Raw genomic sequence first — 20859 nt, 5'->3', positions numbered from 1 at the left:
GTAATGTGGTTAATGATGCTCAGTAGTGTTTACATTTTTGCAGGCCTTGAGCGGTATTGTGGTGTCAGAGTTTGCTTTTGAGCATATGAGCAACTGTTTTGGTGTGATGGGTTGGTTTTGAAAAGAGACTGTGAGGTTGTGTGTACGTAGCTTTAGAAAAGTGTTTTGTGTTTAGAGTTTTGTGAAAAGTGAGGGCAGTATCGTGAAATGTGTTTAAGCAATAGAGAAAAACTGTATTGTGAGAGACCTGCAAAGGATGTTGATAGCACTTGACAATACAACTTAATAATAATAACAAGGGAGAGTAAGAGTCTGATAATAAAGAGGTGATATTAATACTATGTATTTATCAATGTATTTACCAAAAGAGGCAACACTCTCCACACACAACATGTAGAGAAGAAAAGGTGCAAATTAACTGCAAAAGCCTTGAGAAGAATTAGACGTGAAGCTACCAGGAACCCATTACCCTCCAGTGCTACCATATCTCAGAACTGCAACCTACCTGGAGTGTCCAGAAGTACAAGGAGTCAAGTGCTCAGAGACATGGCCAAGGTAAAGGTATCGGCTGCTATCATTAAATATGAGCTGGTTGGCCCTTTTCGGGTTAAAGATGCACTGAAAATCAACTCCCAAACCTACTGTCAGTTTCTGGAGGAGACTTTCTTCAGGTAATTGTACAAGTAGAAGTCCACAGCATTCAATTAGTCCATGATCTTTATGCAGGACAATGCTCCATCACATGCACCCAAGTACTTCACTGCTTGGCTAGGCTGCAAAGGCTTCAAAGATGACCAAATAATGACCTGGCCTCCTTCACATGACTTAAATCCTATTGAGAACTTGTGGGCCCTTCTCAAATGTGAAATGTACAGCGAGGTAAGACAATACACATATTTGAACAGCATTTGGGAGGCTGTGGTTGCTACTTCAGCGAATGTTGATCGTGAACAGATCAAGAAACTGACAGACTCATGGCAGTTATTGAAAAGAAGGGTGGCTGTATTAGTCACTGAATATATTTAGGATAGTATTTAATTGTCGTTGAGTAACTTATTTGTTACACTTACTGTAAAAATTGAGAATAAGCAAGCAAATTGGGAAAACAATCTTTATGTAATTAAGTTGCCTAATACAGTAATTCTGCACACTAAGAGTTGCCTTATAATTGTTCACACTTGTATATTCCCTGAGAAAGACAAAACTCACTTTATCTTTCTTAAACATTCAGGTTTGAGGTTCAATAACATTTTTGGCTTGACTGAGAGCATTGTATTTGTTCAACAATAAAATTAATCCTGAGCAATATAATTTGCTCAGGATTAATATAATTTGCCAAAAAAAATTTGCCAAAAAATTGTGCATGCAGTGTATATTGTTTTAGCCCACCTTGAAAAATGTCCCAAAGACAACTCCAAATTTTCACTATCTGATCAATCAGGAAGTGGAGAAATTATAAAAATTGTCAGATTCCCATAGTTTATAAGATTCGCCACTGGGAACACAGCATCAGAACATTATGCCAGCTTTTAAGATTCCCACCCTGAGCATGACATCAGAGAAAAATGGTTGCAGTGTGAATATGATCTATTGGTCCACTCTTCAATTCAATGCACTTAATTATTCTAAGTACAATATGGAACTCAATTAATGTATCTTGTATTACTGACTTCCCGTAAAGCTGCTGCTGTGCTTTCCTTTAATTTGTTCCACTGAGCACAAGTCAAGTCTTTGACTATATTCTGTTTGCATCCCCAAGGGTCTTCCAAAGTGACTAAAAATAGGAACATGGTCATGACTCATTGAATTTCTTTCCTACACTTTGAATGTCTTCAGTTCTTGGCATTTGAAGCTGTGCAGTGGTGGTCTTCCATTTCTTCACTTGGAAGAGACAAATATTGAATCAATACCCCTTCTGGCCTTCTGGGTTATCAAAACACAGGCATCAGGATATCCACCATTGCAAGCTCAAATGTGCTTGTAGTAATTTCTCCACATTTGACACTAAATTCTTACTTTGAAAACAACTTGAACAAGTAATTCTGACAGTAATACGAACATGTGTGAAGTTTATAAAAATCCTAAGAGATGGGAAATATTTAGTGTGAGGAAATAAAAAATTAAAAAATCAAAAAGTGTTTTGTAACTATAGAGTTGCAGAAGTTGATGACAAATTGGAGTTTAAATGTCTAAAGTTAAATGTACTGTACAATGTTAAACAGATAATAAACCTAATTGCTGACAGAACTGAGGAGTTAGTCATAGTTTGGTAAGTTTCTCTATTTTTGCTCTCTCTTCTGCCTCTCCCTTTCTTTTTTCTGTTCCCTCTCTTTGCACTCCTTTGCTCTCTCTCCCGTTCTTCCTTTTCTTTCCACTTCTTCACTTGTCTCTCCCTTTCTTTACATTTTCTTTCCCGTTTCTATGTATCTGTCCCGATATGAGCAGGTCTATCCAAAGCACTGCATGATAGCTCAGCTCAAAGGCCACTCATTGTGTTTCTGGACAAGTTTTTTAGTTGTGTTCCTGTATCTGAGTGCTCACCATCAGTGTCCTCCAGTGCCTGGATCATATCTGGGTCAAGTGCTGTGCTGACCAGCATTTCCACATAGCTCCTAAACATCTCCCTCATTGCTCGGCTGTTGACCCCACCCTGCACAGGCCCTAAAACAAAAACAAGTCAAAATGTGTTAATATGTTTTAACAGTTATAAAAATATTTAGTGATACACATGAACAGCTGACCTTCCTCATCACTGGGCGGAGAGGAATCAGAGGAGGAGGAGGATGGCACCACCTTCAGCCACTTCATCCTTTTTTTGGGAGGAGGCTCTGCATTGTCCTCTGAAGTCTTGGGTCTAGACTGACATTCCATCTTCTTCTCTCCTCTTCTTTTGTCCTCCTTCAACCCAGCAGTCTCCATGTGTCATCTCTCCTCCCATGACCATTCTCCTGATCCCTTTGTTTCTCCTTCTCTTTCTCATTCTCTCTTCTCTCTTTTTCCTTCTGCACTCTCCCTTTCTCTTTATCCCTCTCCTTCCATTCTAGGTCTCTCTGTTCTTGTGCCTCTCTCCGCTCCCTTTCCTGTTCCTCCTTTTCTCTCCGCTCCCTCTTTTCTCTCTCTTTGTCTCCTCTCTCTCCCTGTTGTTTGTTGCTTTCTATGTACTCTCTCTCCTGCCTCTCCCTTTCACTGTGATCCCTCTGCTTTTTTTCCTTTTCTTTCTGCTCCCTCTCCTTCCACTCCCACTCATGTCTCTCCCTCTCTCTTTGTTCTCTCTCCTGTCTTTCACTTTCTTTCCACTCCCTCTCGTGTCTCTCCCTTTCTTTCCTTTCTCTTTCCTGTTTCTCCCTCTCGTTCTGCTCCTTATCCTGTTTCTCCTTCTCTCTTTGCTCCCTGTTCCTTCTCTCTGTCTCTTTCAGCTCCCTCTCTTTTTGATCTCTCTCATATTCCCCTTTCTCCCTTTCCTTCTGCTCTTTCTCCCCTCTTCCACTCCCCCTCTCACTCTCCCATTCAATTTCTTTCTCATTTTCTCTATTCCCCCTCTCATTTCCATCTCTGTCCTCTTTTTCCCTGTCCACCTTCTCTATTTCCTTTCTGTTCCTCTCTTTCTGCTCCCGCTCTTGTTTCTCCCTTTCTTTTTTCTCTCTCTCTCCTCTCTCTCTCCTCTCTCTTTCCTTATGCTCCTTTTCTACTGTTTCCCTGTGGTCCCTCTCTCTTTGTTCTTTTTCTCTTTGCTCTTTCAGCTCTCTCTCTTTCTGTCTCTCCGTCTCTGTCATCTCTCTCCACTTGAGGTGGGGTTCGTCTGTGAATGGTGGGCAGATGTTTAGGTAATGACTGGCGCCTGTCAATAAATTAGTGAAAACACAAAGACAGAGTGAATTAAGCTCCATTGTCTGAAGGCCAAGGAAGCTTGTTTGTTAGTTGAAATGAATCTTTTCACACTGAATTCAGTTCAGATCTGTGGCGCTTGACAAGAAAATCTCACTCATAGCCTTACCTCATAGTCAGACCAGCTCTATGCCATGGCTTTCGAGAACACACTCTGACATAATCTTTTTTGTTGACGTTCTCCAAAAACTTCACGTACAAACGCTGGTAGCGCATTTTAGCATCACCAAAGTAGCCCAGATACTGAGGGAAGAGACATGAAGAATGACAATTTAGTAAACTGTATTATTCTATATGAAAAAAACTGTGTTGGACAGTGCAGCAATTATACTAGACACTCTTGAATGTCCTTAATAATAATAAGAGTGAACTGTCCTAATTATGAGAATTTAAACACTGTACAGTTCTTTTTAAAATGGTCGACAGAGGGGAAAACAATGTGTACAACTTGATGCAGGAAGAGCACTCACTGCTATCAAGCAGACTGCTTGCTATCAATCTAAACACAAAGTTAAAGTTGTGTTGTGATTTGAATGTTGTGAGTTGATACTGATGAAGTAATGTTGTGTATTGTTGTGGTTGAGAACTTGCGTTCATGACAGAAATTAATTTGGTTTGGTTGTGGTTTCAAATATTGATAATTTCATTCTGGTAGTGATTGTTGTGTTTATGTGGATGAATCTGAGGTTAAGGTAAAAAATGGGTAAGCTATCCCTTTCAGAACCAGAGACCCCCTCAAGGAAAGAGTGGTGTTACCTCGAGTTGATTTTATAGAAAATCACTCTGAGGTACGATAAGTCTCACACCACGGTGAAGGTGTGTCCTAAAGTGATGACACGCTTGTCTCCACAGCTTGGAACCTACTGGAAAAGCAAATCAGCGTGGATCGGTTTGACTCGGCGCTGCCAAAAGTGCTAGTGGAAAGGTTAATACTATTACTACTACTACTACTAATTCTTCTACTGCTACTACTTATACTTATACTCATACTACTACTTCTATTCAATCTACTACTACTTCTATTACTACTTTTTCTACTACTTCTACTACTACTTCATTCTGCTACTGCTTCAGCATACGTCCAGCTAAAGAAATCATTCAGCTATCAAAATATTCTGCTTTTTTTTAGCCTTTCTGCCTTTTCAGTACTTCTACTGAAGTACTTCTACTTATACTACTACTTTACCAATACTTTCTCTACTACAACTTCTTGTTCTGCTAGTATTACTACTACTACTTCAACTACTAATACTACTACTTGTGCTACTACTTCTTCTAATACTTCAACTACTACTTCTTCTACTACTTCTACTACTTCATCTACTACTACTTCTACTAATACTTCTACTTGTACTATTACTTCTACTACTACCACTTTTAGTACTGCTACTTGTACTACTGTTTCTTCTACTACTTCAACTACTACTTCTTCTACTACTTCTACTACTACTTCTACTAATACTACTACTTGTACTACTACATCTACTACTACCACTTCTCTTACAACTACTTGCCATGGTTTGACCCATCATTAATGAGTACCCATGTAATAATCTTGCAAGACTGGCTGGTGTACATTTATTTACAGCTACAGTTAGTTCATAATACTGGCTAATGTACATTTATTTACAGCTACTGATAGTTCATAATACTGGCTAATGTACATTTATTTACAGCTACTGTTAGTTCATAAGACTGGCTAATGTACATTTATTTACAGCTACTGATAGTTCATAAGACTGGCTCATGTACATTTAGTAGGACTGGACTGGTTTGCACTGTCGAGGACATATTACACACAAAAAATATAAAATCATTCGTGTAGCCGAAGATCCTTTACCTTGATGCTACCATGTGGATATACAGTATGTATAAATGTAGGCTCCAACTCAGGTCTGGAACCAGGTTTGGACCTGTTTTCTAATTTAAACATTTTTTTTTTTTTACATCAAACAGTAGCAGTGGACATGATAAAAGTACAGACTTAAAGATGCAATTCAATTAGACAAAACAATACATATTAACAAGAAGTTTAGGGTTTCTCATGTAGGTTCCAGAGCCTTATCTCTAAACCTTCTATAAGCAGGTAGGGAGCCTCTACTACATCTCTTTTTTGCCATGTTGTGCCTTTATTAGCCAGCTTACAGTGAAAGTATACACAGGAAATGTGTGGAAATAGAGACAGGGGAATGTGTTTTCTTTAACCCTCAACCATTAAGCTACTGGACACCTCAAATGTACGTCATAATTAAGAGGCAATGTAATGATATTTAATATCGATTGACCCTGTGGGAGTCCGGAAAACTCACATTACTGGTTGCACAGAACTGCCTTTGACCATCCTTGATCTCTGGGCTGAATTTCTGGAGCAAGGCTTTCTGCACCCTCCAGATTGGTGGGGGCTCTCTGCCTGTCTGCAAGGCCATCTGATGATACAAACAGACAGTGTATATCATTAATAGTAAGTTATTAATCACCATACATACTTCCTGCACAGGAAAAACAGGAGAGTAATTTTTCCAGAGTGCAGAGTATTTTCCTCCGAAATAGTCGAATTTAATCAGTTTTGACTATAATTATTACTCGCAGCCAATAGAGTAGGAGCAAAAATACAGATTAAATTCTACTGGAGTAAAACAGCATGAAACCACACCCACTAATGTTCCAGTTAAGTTTCGTTTCTGCCGCCATTACAAATCTCTTGCATGAAGCAGCAGCAGCAGACACCTGAGCAGACCAGGCGGGCAGCGAGCTACATCCTTGGCAGCGACGACACGGACGAGAAGAGAAGAGATGTCAGGTAAGTTTACTGTAACGTTAATTAGTTAACTTACTGTATGTAAGATGAAAGTTTTGACCGACATTCCCGCTGAAAAGCACCGTTAGTTGCTAAGCTAACGGTAGCATTTGACAACGCAAATTGTGTAATTGTGCACATTAATTAATTATTAATTGCGCTTTTAGTGGTTTATAGACGGTATTAATGCCAAGCGACTCGGTGTAACGCCTGTATTAACGTAAATTATCAACGGAGCAGTATCAGTTATTCTTAACAAACATTAGCAGGCGTTGCTGAGCAGTTGCAACACGTGTATTTGACTCTAAACAGAGGAGAGCGCTGGAGAAAGACGTTTTTAACTGTAGTTTGGTCTGAATTTTGAGCATAAACTGCATTCATTTGCTGCAGGTGGACCAGAATGTAATTGTGCTCCCTTTCTGGTGCAACACGTGTGTTTTACTCTGAACAGAGCTATATAGAGCAGGGCTATTCAATTAGCAGCTGCAGGTCAACTTGACACATGCAATGATTGGCTTTTTGTTTTACCCCCACAGAAACCTCTCAACAATACAGTTATTTCTTTGACCAGGATTTAATTAAGTTACCGTCTGCTTACTTTTTGGCTATATTACAGCATGAGTTGCACAGAAAATGGAAATTCAGAACTTAAGTTTTAATGTTAATTAATGGAATTGTTGTACTGTCTTTTAACTTGTAATTGTTAAAACTACTAAATTGCTGTGTATATTTTTGATAATGTAAATGAAATACATTTTCTTTGTGTCTTGTCATTAAGGATGCAGGCTGTACGAGTAAAGTACAAAGATCGCCAGAAGTACATTTGTTATGAGGGGCAACTGACCTTCAAATTGTTTTTGGACTGTGGTGAGTGAAAAATTTCGCAAAATAACGTCTGGCAGTAGTTCTCAACTAGTCTAGTCTCAGGACCTACATTGGTTCTTGACCATTAAGTCGTGACCCAAACACTAAAATAGTGCAGTAATACACAATGGGCCGGATCTACTAAGATCCTAAATTGCTTGTACTAATCTGCTTGCGCAATCTAGAAATTTGCATGTGGGGTTGAACCGCGGTTTGCGGGTGATTTATTAAGAGTGATTGCGTAAATTACAACAGGTGCAAAAGTGTTGGAGACACGCCTATTTAAAAGAGGGTTTAGCGTGTTTCATGGTTTTCAGCACGGCGAGTTTGAGAGAGCGAAAGCGTAAAGTGAACCTTTTTTGCGCACTGTTAGTAAATCAGTTTGTACATTTTTGTGCGTGTGCAAGGAGTTTGCACACGTTTTACTACACGCAAACCTTTAGTAGATCCGGCCCATTGTCTTTGTGCACTATGAAATTAAAACATAAATTCAAAAAAGTGCAACTAGGGCTAAAAACTCAATGAAATAGAAAGGCAGTTTAAATTATAAAAAGACAGAAATGTGGAAAGTGGCCCTAAAATGCCATCATAAGAAAATGTCTGAGATTTTTTCCCCCTATAGTTACCATTTTAATGTCTATAACAACACACATCGAATTTGTCAGTAAGCTTGTGCAATTTTCTTTTGTCTTTAGTTGCCAAGACATTTGACATCCCAACTCTGGACTTAAAAGTCTATGATGATTCAAAGACTGAAGTTGACGAGGAGGTGTTCGAGTTTCTTGTAAAAAAACAAGACCTTGGTGTGTTGGAGATTTGTTTACCCCAAGACCCAAATCCTGATGGTGAGTTTCTTATATAAGTTCATAGCCTTATTTTCATCTGTACAATCCAGGCTAATCTAACATGTTCTAAATATGTGAGTCAAGTAGATCTCATTTTTATATTTTGAAATTATCTTGGTTTCTCTGCTCTTCTGCACCACCCCTTAAATCTTAACATGATTGCTAGATTCGTGGAGCTCTTCTGCAAGCAACTCCTTTGCTAATAACTCCAGTGGAGACCATGAGGGGGACTCTGATGACTCCATCATACTGCAGCATAGTCCTGCGACAAGACAGAGAGCTGACGATACCAGTCGAGCTCAAGTAAGCTCTGCAGAATTACTTTCAGCAAGTTGACAAGTTGAAGTTGACAATTCCAAAATTCTTACTGTCAGTTAAACAGATAATTTTGTCCATTTTTTACCCTCTCTTAGATGATTGAAAACATTCTGAAGAACAAACCTGGAGGAGAGAGGATCATGAGCGAGTATGCTCGGACAAAAAGCCTAACAGATGTCAGAAGACGTGATATGGTCAAGATATTGGTTGCACATATGACAAGTGAACATGGTATGTTGAATAATTTTAGCTACACTATATTTTGACTTGACTTAGTGCAGTACAGCATCCCTGTTTTTACAGATTTGAATCTCAGTACATTCAGTTAAGAGTGTGTGTGTCTGTGTGTGTGTGTGTGTGTAGGACAAGTCCTCCAAGGCGTGTTAAAGAAGACTATGCAAAGGGCATCACTACCTTGTTCCCATATCTGGCTTATCCTTGGAGCAAGTTTGGCCATGTAAGTACATTAATAAACTTATTTACTCCTCACTTCCGTGTAAATCTTTTTACCTTCTTCGCAGAATGTAAATATTTAAATTGTCGACTTACTGTTGTTGGATGATATTTTAATTCAGTGAAAGATCTGTTAACATTTCTGTGCCCACCATTTACAGTATGCCATCTCTCCTATAAGATCTAATCTGGTGGTAATTGTGGGAGCCATCTCTGTAAGTTTCCTGCGTAGTAATGACCTTGGGTGGTGTGTGCACACTTCATTGACATCTGGGTGATGGGTGTGTCACTGTGGGTGTATTCACTGTGGTTGCAAGTAGTTGCACTCCCCCATTCACCACTGATTCATTAATTGTAATTAGGGCTGCCACGATTAGTCGACTAGTCACGATTACGTCGACTATTAAAATCGTCGACAACTAATTTAATAGTCGACGCGTCGTTTTTTTTTTTAAACTTTATTTTCTCTCTCAAAACTGCTGCGGCACCTTCCACTGCAGCGTCTGCCTTTCTGTCCTTGACACACATGCGCAGTAGTGGTAATCTGGGTCAGCCGTGGTGTCACCTGAAGTTATACCAGACGGGCTCTCTGGTATCATGGCTACCCGGCGGCAACGGAGCTCAAAAGTGTGGGAGCATTTTAAGAAAACAAAAGAAAAAAATGTGCAATGCAATATCTGCAAGACAGAACTCGCCTTTCACGGCAGCACAAGTGCGATGCACGAGCTCCTGAAAAGGAAGCACGTTGTGGCTGACAACGACGATGAAGAGGGATCGTCGTCTCGTTAAGCTAACTGGCTAGTTAGCTGCTAACATTAGCGTAAACAGAGAGCTAACTTACTACTTACTCATATTGATAGCTGTAAACGTTAATATTAGCGATGAAGATTTGATTCATTAGCCTTAGGAACAAGAGCCTTGTGCAGTTTGGGATGATATAGAGTCAGAGTGTAGTAAAGTTGAATACAGTTGTAAGCACTGAGCACAAAATGCACTTTTGTTATATTTAAGTTAGTGAGACCAAAACTTCAATAATAACAGGGTTTCCCCCAGTGTATCATAAGCCTGGCAGGCCGCCAGGTCTTACTTGCCCCCCCGCCAGGCTAAACATTGTTTATTTATTTTAAATCAGTCTTGCGCTCCATCAACACGTGATCAGGTGTCTTTTTCATCACCTGACAACGTCACAACTTCGTCGCGCATAACGGGACATGTCATGTCCCATCATGCTCATCAGACCGCTGCTTCACCAGCTGACCGAGAGTAACGCACCAAGTCGACGTCGACCTCGTAGCCGTTACCGTGAGCCGAGCCGCGGCTCTAGAGGCTCAGCCAGCTGCTGCAGCGGCTAGTAGCTGTTAGCTGTTAGCACGTCGTCCCCTGCGGTGTCAGAGCTCCGGACTTCTGTGAGCCGAGGTGCTTTCACCAGATGTGAACATGACCCAGTGTTTCATTGTTCAGCTCGTACGGTTCGCATTTACACACGTTTGTTTTCTCTGGTCCAAACAGTAGATTACAGAGTATCTTTGGTAGATCCGTGATTGTCACGTTTCCATGACGACTGACCGGAAAAAGACGCGTGATCATGTTCACGTGACTCCAGATTGTAAAAATCTCTGAGGAAAAAAATAAAGTTTTAAAGTTTTCTGGGGGAAACCCTGAATTCCTTAGGTCAGCCAGTGCCTTATCCGTTTACTCAGCTGTTTGCACTTTATGCTACAATTGTTTGTTGCTACAAGCATATTTCATTAAAGGTTTAATGAACTATCATCTTAATTGTCTTCATTTTTAGTTAGCATATACCTTAAACACTTAAAGCTGAAAGCTAATGATTGTTATATAAGATCAGCTGCATGCTGGTGCGATAAACTGTATGTTATACATTCAATTTACGTATGATCCGATTGGTCGACTAATCGAAAAAATAGTCGGTGATTAGTTGACTATCAAAATAATCGTTTGTGGCAGCCCTAATTGTAATTGGCAACCATTCAATTGCCCAGCCCTAATATTTGGGATTACCACTTTAAGGAGATAAATGAACACATTTTAACTTTCTCATTCAAAACTGAATAACATTTTCTTTACTTTAGGAGCATTTTTACAATGCAGAAGACGGTAGTGGGTATCTGGCATGGCGACTGAAATTTGTTCAAAAGGAAGCATCAGAGGGACAAAAGAAGACCTCCCGTCAGTCACCAACACTAATCGGTAGCTATGTGACATTGATTGTAGTTGGACTTGGAAGTCTGATTCATGATGTTTATATATTTAAACTACTGCACAAGCAAGTGTTTGTTTTTTTCAGTCTTACTGTTTTAGTCGCTCTTATTGTGTGTCTGAAGCAACTGAATCCTACTTTTCATCTGATGACACAACTGCATGTTTGGCCTTCCTTTCTGAGTGTCCGAGCCTTGTTTCTTATATCTTAGGAGCAGGGTTTCTGCTGGTGTCTTAGAGTCTTTAAAATGTATTGGATTATGAAGTACTTTTATGAAGTTTGACTCTCACAAATGTTTTTTAAAAAAAATACATTCTATTGATCACACTCTTAACAAACCATAACATATTAAAGCAAACTGTGCAGTGCAGCCCAGTCAGAATTAGTACACCTAGCTAGTGTTAAATTTAGGGGAAAAAATTCAGTTGAATATTCTTTGAAGTTATAGTCAATTTGCAAGAAAAAAACTTTAATATTCTCAGAGTCAGGTTTTTTTTCTCACAGTTTCAATGACTAATCTCAGAATAATAGACCTTTGTTTCTCTTAAATTTGCTGTCAGTATTAATATCAGAATACTTCTTCTTTTTTTTCTCTGAATACTCCCACCACGTGCACTTCATTATTATTTTTTCTTCAATTGGTCTTAGGTCTTAAATTATGTTCATAAAGTCTGAAATTGAACTTCCTTAAACCTGCAGAAACCCTGAAGGACACAATATAGCGTCATTTACTTGTATAGAGCAGACAAATCCAGTAATCTGTAAATGTCCCACCACTGTTACAGGTGGTCCAAAGGCTGAGAGAGACCCCCTCACAGAGGAAAGCTGGCTAATGACAGAAAACCTGTGTTGTGAGGCCATTGCATTGATGAAGCATACAGCTGATGAAGCAATTGTCAAGGAGAAGATGAAGCAGACTTTCACCTATCGCCAAAAGATGGTTCATGACCCAGTGAAGTCCTCTGAAATATTCACAGCATTTCCAAGATTCCTAGACATAGCAGGAATGGTATGTGCATCTTTAACTGCCTTGCCTTGAAAGTGTCAGGCCTTTTCTAATATCCTGGTTATGGTTCTAGTATATCATGATAGTGGCACTCCATAATGTTTACTGTTCTGTCTTTACTTATTCTTGTCTGCAGATTGAGCAGGATTTTAGTCTGATGTTTGGTGATGCCATCTCTGCAAAGTTCCTGGAGAAGTGGCCGACTGTCTACAAGCAGAAAGTCCTTAAACAAAGCCGTGGCCTCACACAGACAGCTGAACTTCAAGACCTGGTTCAAAATGCTGAATCCACAACAGAAGTGGAAAATGGTATGTTGGAATAAAATGATTATACTAATGAAGGGAGAACTGTTTTTGAAAGCCATATGAATAACTGAGCTTTTTGTGAAAATATGTTTGCACATTTTTGCTTTACATTTTCAGGGTGGGACAGTGACATGTCATCCATTTTGATCCTTCTCCACCTTCTGCCACCATCACCTCAAGGCCGCAAGAGACCAGGAAAGCTCTCAGCCAGACATGCCAGTGACCATGTTGTGAAGTTCATCAAGGTGAGGTTACAGTTCAAGTAAATGATATTGCCCTCAAATGATATTGCCCCCATTCCTAATCCTATTAAACATTTTTAAAGATTGTGGTCAAATCTTGGTGAGATCACTATCTTTTTTTTTTTTGCAAACCAAGGCTCATTTTAATGTAAACACTAATGAAGTTCTCGTGTCACAGACTGGGACCAGCATCGAGGGGCATCTGGACAGCATCACAGAAAGCCTTCAACCCTACCTGCTTGCTGTGGGAGCCCAGAGGAGTGTGATTCACAAGTACTTCATTGTGATTGACAAACATGCCATCCCTTGTAAGTCACCAGACTCTCTTGCCTGTTTTGATGAGCTTTTCAAAACTCATTTTGTCTTCAGCACCTCATACAACCTGGATCTGGCAAATGTGTACAACTTCTTGCAAACCGCCATTTATGAAATAGATGTTGCTACCACTAAAGTCAATCCCAGAGTTGCAGAGTTGAGAGCTCGAATGCTGCATTGAGTTGAGACTAAAATGTTGTGCTTTGTTTGCAAAAGCCCTCAGCAAATGTTAATTCCCTGATAAAGCACCTAAAGTTGATCCACAGGCTTTGTTCAGGAAAGACACTTCGTCTTAAATGTGGTCAGGCTGGTTGTTCACAAGTTTATGGCACTTTTTCTGGGTTTAGAAAGCATCTCAATAAAGCACATGAACCTTGTTCCGATCCTGGTGAAGGCCCATCTAGATCTGAAGATTTCTCAGTTAGTGATTTTGATGAAATATGTATTGTGCAGGTTTAGTTGTTTGTCTTAAAGTCCAATGTGAGATGCCAGTTTTTCACAAAATCCACCACGTTGTTGTCAAAGATGAGATGTTACTGTTAGTTACTTTTGCACTACAAACAATATGTCTTGATGAGCATTTTAATGCATTCAAAGTAGTGTGTACAACTGAGGGACCTCAAGTGGTTAATGTTAAAGAGCTGTTCTGTTACAAAGCATTTGACATACAGATGTCATACAGTCGTGATGATTCAAGCTTGTTTATTGTACCATACCGTTTCCTGTGATTTAAAAAAATGACTCCAAGATGGATTGCAATGCAATTTTGGCATTTTTTGTTTTATTTTTATTTATACTGTATGTATTATTGAAGGCTGACTAGAGGCCAAAATTGTAATTTACAGAGGCCATAATTTATTTTTCTGGCTTGTATTTTTCTGGCTGACTATGTATTTTATTGTATTGTTTTTTAAAGAATTAAAGTGTGTAAATTCAAATTTCTGATGTATTGATCTTTTAAGTTTAGATAATCTTCCAGAATTGAGTTATAATGCTACCCTGTATCGAGTAAAATACAACTCCATATCGAGTGAAATACAGCTCTATATTGAGTCAAATACAACTCTATATCGAGTTGTAATTGACTCGATATAGAGTGAAATACAACTCTATATTGAGTCAAATACAGCTCTATATCGAGTCAAATACAGCTCTATATCGAGTCAAATACAGCTCTATATCGAGTTGTAATTGACTCGATATAGAGTGAAATACAACTCTATATTGAGTCAAATACAGCTCTATATCGAGTCAAATACAGCTCTATATCGAGTCAAATACAGCTCTATATCGAGTTGTATTTGACTCGATATAGAGTGAAATACAACTCTATTTTGAGTAAAATGGCAGGAGAGTTGTTTTCATTTTATACTACACTGAGTAAAATATCATCATGTAGAGTAAAAAACAAACACTGAATAGAGTAAAAATTACTCTGAAAAATTTACTCAGCAATGAGAGTATATTTTACTCTATTTAGACTGGGACCAAATATTATCTTTGTCAGAGTAAAATTTTATTCAATTTGAGTAAAATTTACTCCGATAAATTTACTGTGTGGGAGCTGTATGCATACTCACCTTTAGAGTCCCGATGTCCTCACTTCGAACCACAAACTCATCCCGTTCACGGAAGATTCCCTCACCTCCACTCTCACTGTCCTCTTCACTCTCACCGGCTATAGCAGCGTCAGCTTGTTTCTTTGCCAGATGGAGGGAGGTAAGACGCTGAGATTCTGGGGCCTCTTCTGGGGTTGGAGGGGATGGTGGTGGAGAGGATGAGGAGGGGGAAGGCTGCCCAACTTCAGGTTCCTGGTCCTGATCAGAGGATGATGGGGGAGGTGTGGTGGAAGGAGGAGGGATGGACTGGCCCAGGGGAAGATTGGAGAGAGGTGACAACGGGACGGCTGGAGGGGAAGTGGAAGGGGGTGGAGAGGTGCCTGCAGTTGGAGCCGGCTGGAAGGAGTGCTGCTGCTGCTCAGAAGGAGGATAAGTTGGATTTGCCATTTCCTCTTCCTGCCGGAACAGCAGTGGGGAGGGTACAGAGAGACACAAGGGAGGGAGGGGTGAGGGTGAAGAGTAGGTGGGTGGTGAGGGAGAGATGGACCGTGATGGGGATGGATGTTCAGGAGCAAGCACAGATCCTGATGGAGAATCTGAAAAACAATGTAGCAAGAGCAAATAAGATCATTACCCTCTGACTGCCCTCTAAAGTTTTTTTAAGGTCACAGGAAATTACTTTGGGATCGCAATTTTATTCTATGGTTTGGAAGCTTTATCTGGAGGGATTAACAAGAACATGTCACATATCACAACCATCATTGCTTTGTGCGGGCAGAGGTCCTGCACCACCCACCTGCACAGCATTATTGGGTACAGCTAGTCAGTAGGGGGAGGAAATTCTTACAAAGCAACAACACAATCTTTCGCCTGTCCCCCACTAATGAACACGGCCAATTGGTTTAACTGATCTTAAAAAATATCCAATCAAGGTCCATTAAATTGCTTTCTCATGGTCCTCATCAGTGAATTTGTTTGTTTACTTAGTTGGCATTAAGTTGGTTCAGATGTGATCATGTGTCCCCAAGCCTGCTATAACAAAAAGCCTTGAGAAGAGATACACTCACATTCAGCTTGTCCTCTAAGTGTGAGTAAAAACGTATGTGGATGAGTGAAAATGTGTTGGATATAAGTAACACAGCAGCAATGAAGAAGAGGAGGAAACGTCATTGACAAGGACTCAGTAGTTGGAGAAAAAATCAAGGAGAACATTGACATGACATCAGAGAACATCTTTAAACAGAGACTCCATCTCTCCATACACAACCACTTACTACATGACAGATCTTTCAGTTACATCATTACACATTCTGACAGGCGACTCCACCTGAGGGACTCCCTTTGCTGATGATGGCCATGAGATACAGTTAAAAGCTCTGAAAAAAGCAGGTGAGTGGACCATGAATTAAGATTATTTTGTCAAACTACTATTTCCAAGTTCAAGAAATTCCATTTTTCAAGTAGAGGGAATGTTGACTGTCAGTTAACATTCCTAAAGCTAAAAGTAGCAGACAGTAGTAAACAGACAGATAAACAAACAACAAACATTCATTTACCTTCAACCTTAGAAACCTCCAAAATCTGCATTTCAGACATCCTTTCCTCTTCATCTTCCTCCTGATCTTCCAGGGGTCTTTGTAGACTGTGTGGATGTATCATTACATCTTTATTATCTACAGTCTTTCCTTCTCCCTCCTCCTCTTCTACTCCTCCTTGCTCAACTTCCCTCTCCACTGCTTTTTCTCTATTTGACCGTGGGAAGACTAATTTTTGGTCCTTCTTGTCCTGTATGTGTTGCTCGTTGTACGTGAGCGCCTCCTCTTTTCCATTCTCTGTACTGGGGATTAGGGGAGGAATGGCAGGAAGGGGGAGGCTAAGATGTGGTTCCTGTGGAGTAGGCGGAGACAAGGTGGGTGGGGCTTTTACCATGGCAGGAGCCATTGCAGCAGCCAATGTGTGTGGGGTGTCATAGAGGGCAGAGATGGCAGATGAGATGCTCTTCTGCAGGTCCTGATTCTTACTGACCAAGTCCTCCTCATCAGAGGAGAAGGAGGGCAGCATCTCCAGGTTCCTTTTAAGCTCCTCATCCAGAGGTTTGCAGGGACTCGGACAGCTGCTGAGTGCCAGGTCGCCCCCCCCGCCCTGCCCTCCCTCACTGAATGTTCCTGTAGGCTGCTGTGGAGGAGTCTGTGGTAGGGGAGGTTGAGGCGAAGTTAAGGGCCTGATCCGCCCCTTAAGAGAGAAACAGGGGTTTAGCGCTTCTTGTTCACCTTCATCATGTCCATGCTCAACGCCTGTCTGTTTTTTGCCTGTCTTCAGAAAGTCCAAAAAAGAGGTTATGAAGCCAGGTTTGAAGTCGAAAGCCTTCTCATCAGCCTGCAAAAGAGCAGAGTCTCATCACTGATGAGCATTTATCATGTTGTCACTCCTTTTCCACTGTACTGGCATTGTTTGTCAGTTAACTGTACTCCTCTGTACACTCCAAAAAATAACTAGTAACTACTTCTGACCACTAGGTTGCAGCGGACCAAGCTGTTAGCATAATTTTATCTCTATATAAAGCTATGATTGTGGCGAATGTGTAAGTCAACAGTTTACACATCCACCATACTCAAAGCAGGAATTAATGAATTGATGATGAATGAGTCCAATATTCCCTCTTCTTTTAGTTCTGATTTGGTCCCCACCAATTCCAGAGTAAGAATTTTTAGGTCTTTACATATTTATCTTTGGTTTCTATCTGTTTCTGTCTACTGTTTGATAAAGTATGGCTAACAAGGGTTTTATTGCCAAATATAGCTGCCTGCAGCTGCAGGAAAAGAGGTTGATGAGAGTGGTGAGACTGAAACAAAACAATTCTTTGTGACTTCAATACTACATACATATACATATAAACACATTTTTTATACATATTTTGACCCATTGTACATATATAAATATTGCTTTTTAGCAATTTTAGACTAAAATCAATTCTGCCACTAATGTGTCCTAGGTCTAGATGATTTGTTTGTAGATTTGATTTGTTTGTAGTTTCCCTTGTTATTTGTAATTCTAGAAATGGGTGCTAGTATCTTGACAGACATAATGTGACAGACCAATTCAGTAGAACCAAACAATTTAGCAACTATCATCATGAATTAATCAGATCGATTACGCTAATTAATTGGTCTATACAATGTAATCATCAAATGTCTTGTTATGTCTGACCAACAGTCCGAAACCTAAATATATTTAGTTTATAATCACATAAGAACAGCTGGGACTGGTAAATGTTTTTTGTTTTCAGATTTCTCTTTTACAATTAAAAGATGTTGGATATATACATGTAACTAATCTGATTATTCTAGATTTTGTGTTGTTTCTGAATACAGATGCTTTCCTGAAGCTAGCTAACATGAAGACTCACACCACACATCTATGTGATACCTGAAGTGATCAAATGATTAATCACATCTATGTTCACTCTGTCTCAACCTCACCTGTCGAGTAGTGACCACATGTTCTGTTTTCTTTTGGTTGCCTCCTGTTTGGATTGTCAGTTTGTGGTCACTGAGCCTGTACTTGGTGAGGATCTGTCTCTGCTTTCTATCTCTGACAGTAGAGAGATATTCTGCTAATTCATAACCTCTTTTTAGGGCTACATAACATTATTATCTACTTTGGCTTTTAGTTTCTTCTTTCCAATGTTCCAGATAGATTTCTTTACATTGTGTTTTAATTTGCTTTACTCTGATTGGTGTTTGGAGAGCAGTGTTGTTGTGAGGCTGGTCAGACTGAGTCTAAGAGGGGGCAGTTAGCCTCAGTACCAACTGACATAGGGGACTCCTTTCTGGGCTCAGCTCAGAGTTTTACTCTGTCATTGGTACACTTCATTTTTAAAGCAGAAAAGCTCAACCATGGTGTTGACTGGTTATTTCGCTCATGATATGTCTCGCATAATACCAAAAATGCCGTTTGGACAGGTTAACAAGGTTAAAGACTTGATTTTCATTGGAGGAGGTCTTTAACCTCTGGAGCTATTTTGATTGTAATTACTTTTACTCAACTTAAAACAGTTCACTGAATGCAGGCGATGGGCACTATAGCAATAGGTAATGAAGCCTTACAGACAGCAGGTGGTAGCAGGGTTCCTGAACTGAAAAATTAAGTAACTGTGGCAACGGCTGTCCTGGAAACAACCATCTCTCTCCTCTCTCTTATGTCAGTCAGACAGAGCTGGCTGCCACTCAACTATAACCCCCTTCTCTCTAAGCCTCAAATCACAAAAAATAACAGAAAATTTAAATATTGTGATTTTTATGAACACCTAAGAATTTCTTATATTTGCATCGTAAGGTTAAAATGCAACCTTTTCACGCAGGTATTGGCATAAGTTCCTTTAGGCACCTTATGTGTAAATAAGCTAGGCAATGTGTAGCTTTCTCTACCAGAGGCTTGAGTTTGAATGGATTATGCATTATATATGAAGCACCTGGCTTTGCTCATTTTTGCAATTGTGTGAAGCAACTTACTGAACCAGAGAGTTTCTGATTAGAAGCCCAGGCTTCGGGATTCAGTGGATCGTCAAAGTCTTTCTTCCATGTCATCTGTGTTCAAATCAGAGAAAACTGCTTTTAAAATATGTTTAGTGAAGGTTAGGTCAAACTCTTTAAACATGTTTAGTTACAACATTTAATGTATCTTTAAATGAACAACAATAAAATGTCATCCCTTTCAAGATGCTCACAAATGCCAGTTATTGTAAAGATTACACATGACACGGAAAGGAGTGAACCGTTTCCTCCTCTGCCGACTTTCATCCGTCCTTGCACAGCAAGAACAGCGTTCAACATTGGAATCCCAACGTTCTCCTGCAACCACCAGCACCTTTTCTTCAAAGACTGGTAACGTTGAACTGGTCTTAGATAGCATAGCATAGCACGGCTAAGCACAGGACTTTTTTTTTTTTTTTATTGTTATTATTATTATTTTTTTATATACACACATATACACATTTATGCATGTACACGTACACATACATACACACATATGCCGACATAAACATATACATAACAAAGTAAGATAAATTACAACTAAGGGAAACAAATATACAAACAAACACACATAGAAGGCAAAAACACTACATGTCGGGGGTGATCGGAAACATCAGGAAAAAAAGCAAAAACTAAAATAAACGTATCAGTAAATAAACAAAACACAGTAGTGGTGGTCAACTAACTATTGCTTTGCTCATCTACATCGGGCCACACTAAACCAAATAAGCCTCTCTGGAGAGCCTGGAGGACTTTAAACTCTGGTTGATGTAATGCATATGTGTTCAATTTATGTGTGTCCACTGTTTGAGTGTTACTGTGATCTCAGGTCAGGTAATTGGTAGTTTGCTTTCCTAGATGGCTAATTCAACGTTAGTCGAATGATGCTTCACACAGACTCAGGGTCTTTGCATGCAACTAACCATCTTCTATAACCTGGCATCACGTCACACACACACACACACACATTCCTTGAGCCTGGAGCATATCACAACCACATGTGATATCAGTGACCACCGTTTCTTTGTTCTGCCAGACACACACACACACACACACACACACACACACACACACACACACACACACAAACACACATACACACACACCTGTATATAGTACATGTTAGTTAGTGTGTTTTCATCTTTGTGTAAATGAAAGACTTTGAACCTTCAAGCTGCCTATTTAATATTATACAAGAGTGAATGTTGCCGACTTCTACTCTGTCAAGAACTCCAAAAGTCCTTCAACCATTACTAGCTGTTATGTTGTTATTAAATTAGACTAATTATTAATCAGAGTTACAAACAGTTTAGTACCTTTTCTGAGACTGATTTGGTGAATTGGCTATCTTTTCCCTTCTTCAAGGGTGGTGCCCCGAGGTAATCTAATGTAAATTGGATCTTATTATTAATCATAATTAATAATTATCCCTGATAACCATTAATTATTATTGATAGCCAAATCTAACCCAAAACTCCCTATTACTGTTGCATGAAGCACTACATTATGGTGCCTCA

The 20859-nt window shown here is 39.7% G+C and overlaps 2 protein-coding genes across 2 annotated transcripts in view; one reads left to right on the top strand and one right to left on the bottom strand.

Moving 5' to 3' along the window:
• Positions 1-20859, bottom strand: part of prr12b (proline rich 12b) — a 60312-nt gene that overhangs the window by 5166 nt on the left and 34287 nt on the right. Inside the window, 9 exon segments of the mRNA XM_084370938.1 lie at positions 2542-2661; positions 2742-2901; positions 2904-3755; positions 3757-3838; positions 3995-4128; positions 6195-6311; positions 14832-15406; positions 16367-17186; positions 19322-19396. Coding sequence (XP_084227064.1) covers positions 2542-2661; positions 2742-2901; positions 2904-3755; positions 3757-3838; positions 3995-4128; positions 6195-6311; positions 14832-15406; positions 16367-17186; positions 19322-19396 — 2935 coding nt within the window.
• On the top strand, positions 8258-13432 carry LOC311267376 (uncharacterized protein; the record flags this gene model as incomplete). The annotated part of the gene is made up of 9 exons (XM_084370425.1): positions 8258-8391; positions 8558-8694; positions 8805-8940; positions 9073-9166; positions 11256-11373; positions 12169-12392; positions 12526-12697; positions 12812-12939; positions 13115-13432. Exons 6-9 carry the CDS (start codon positions 12216-12218, stop codon positions 13430-13432), a joined length of 795 nt encoding a protein of 264 aa, XP_084226551.1. The 5' UTR covers positions 8258-8391; positions 8558-8694; positions 8805-8940; positions 9073-9166; positions 11256-11373; positions 12169-12215.

The sequence above is a fragment of the Pagrus pagrus genome (assembly GCF_965226575.1).
Source record: "Pagrus pagrus genome assembly, chromosome: 13".
NCBI lineage: Eukaryota > Metazoa > Chordata > Actinopteri > Spariformes > Sparidae > Pagrus > Pagrus pagrus.
This window is presented reverse-complemented; position numbering and strand designations above follow the sequence as displayed.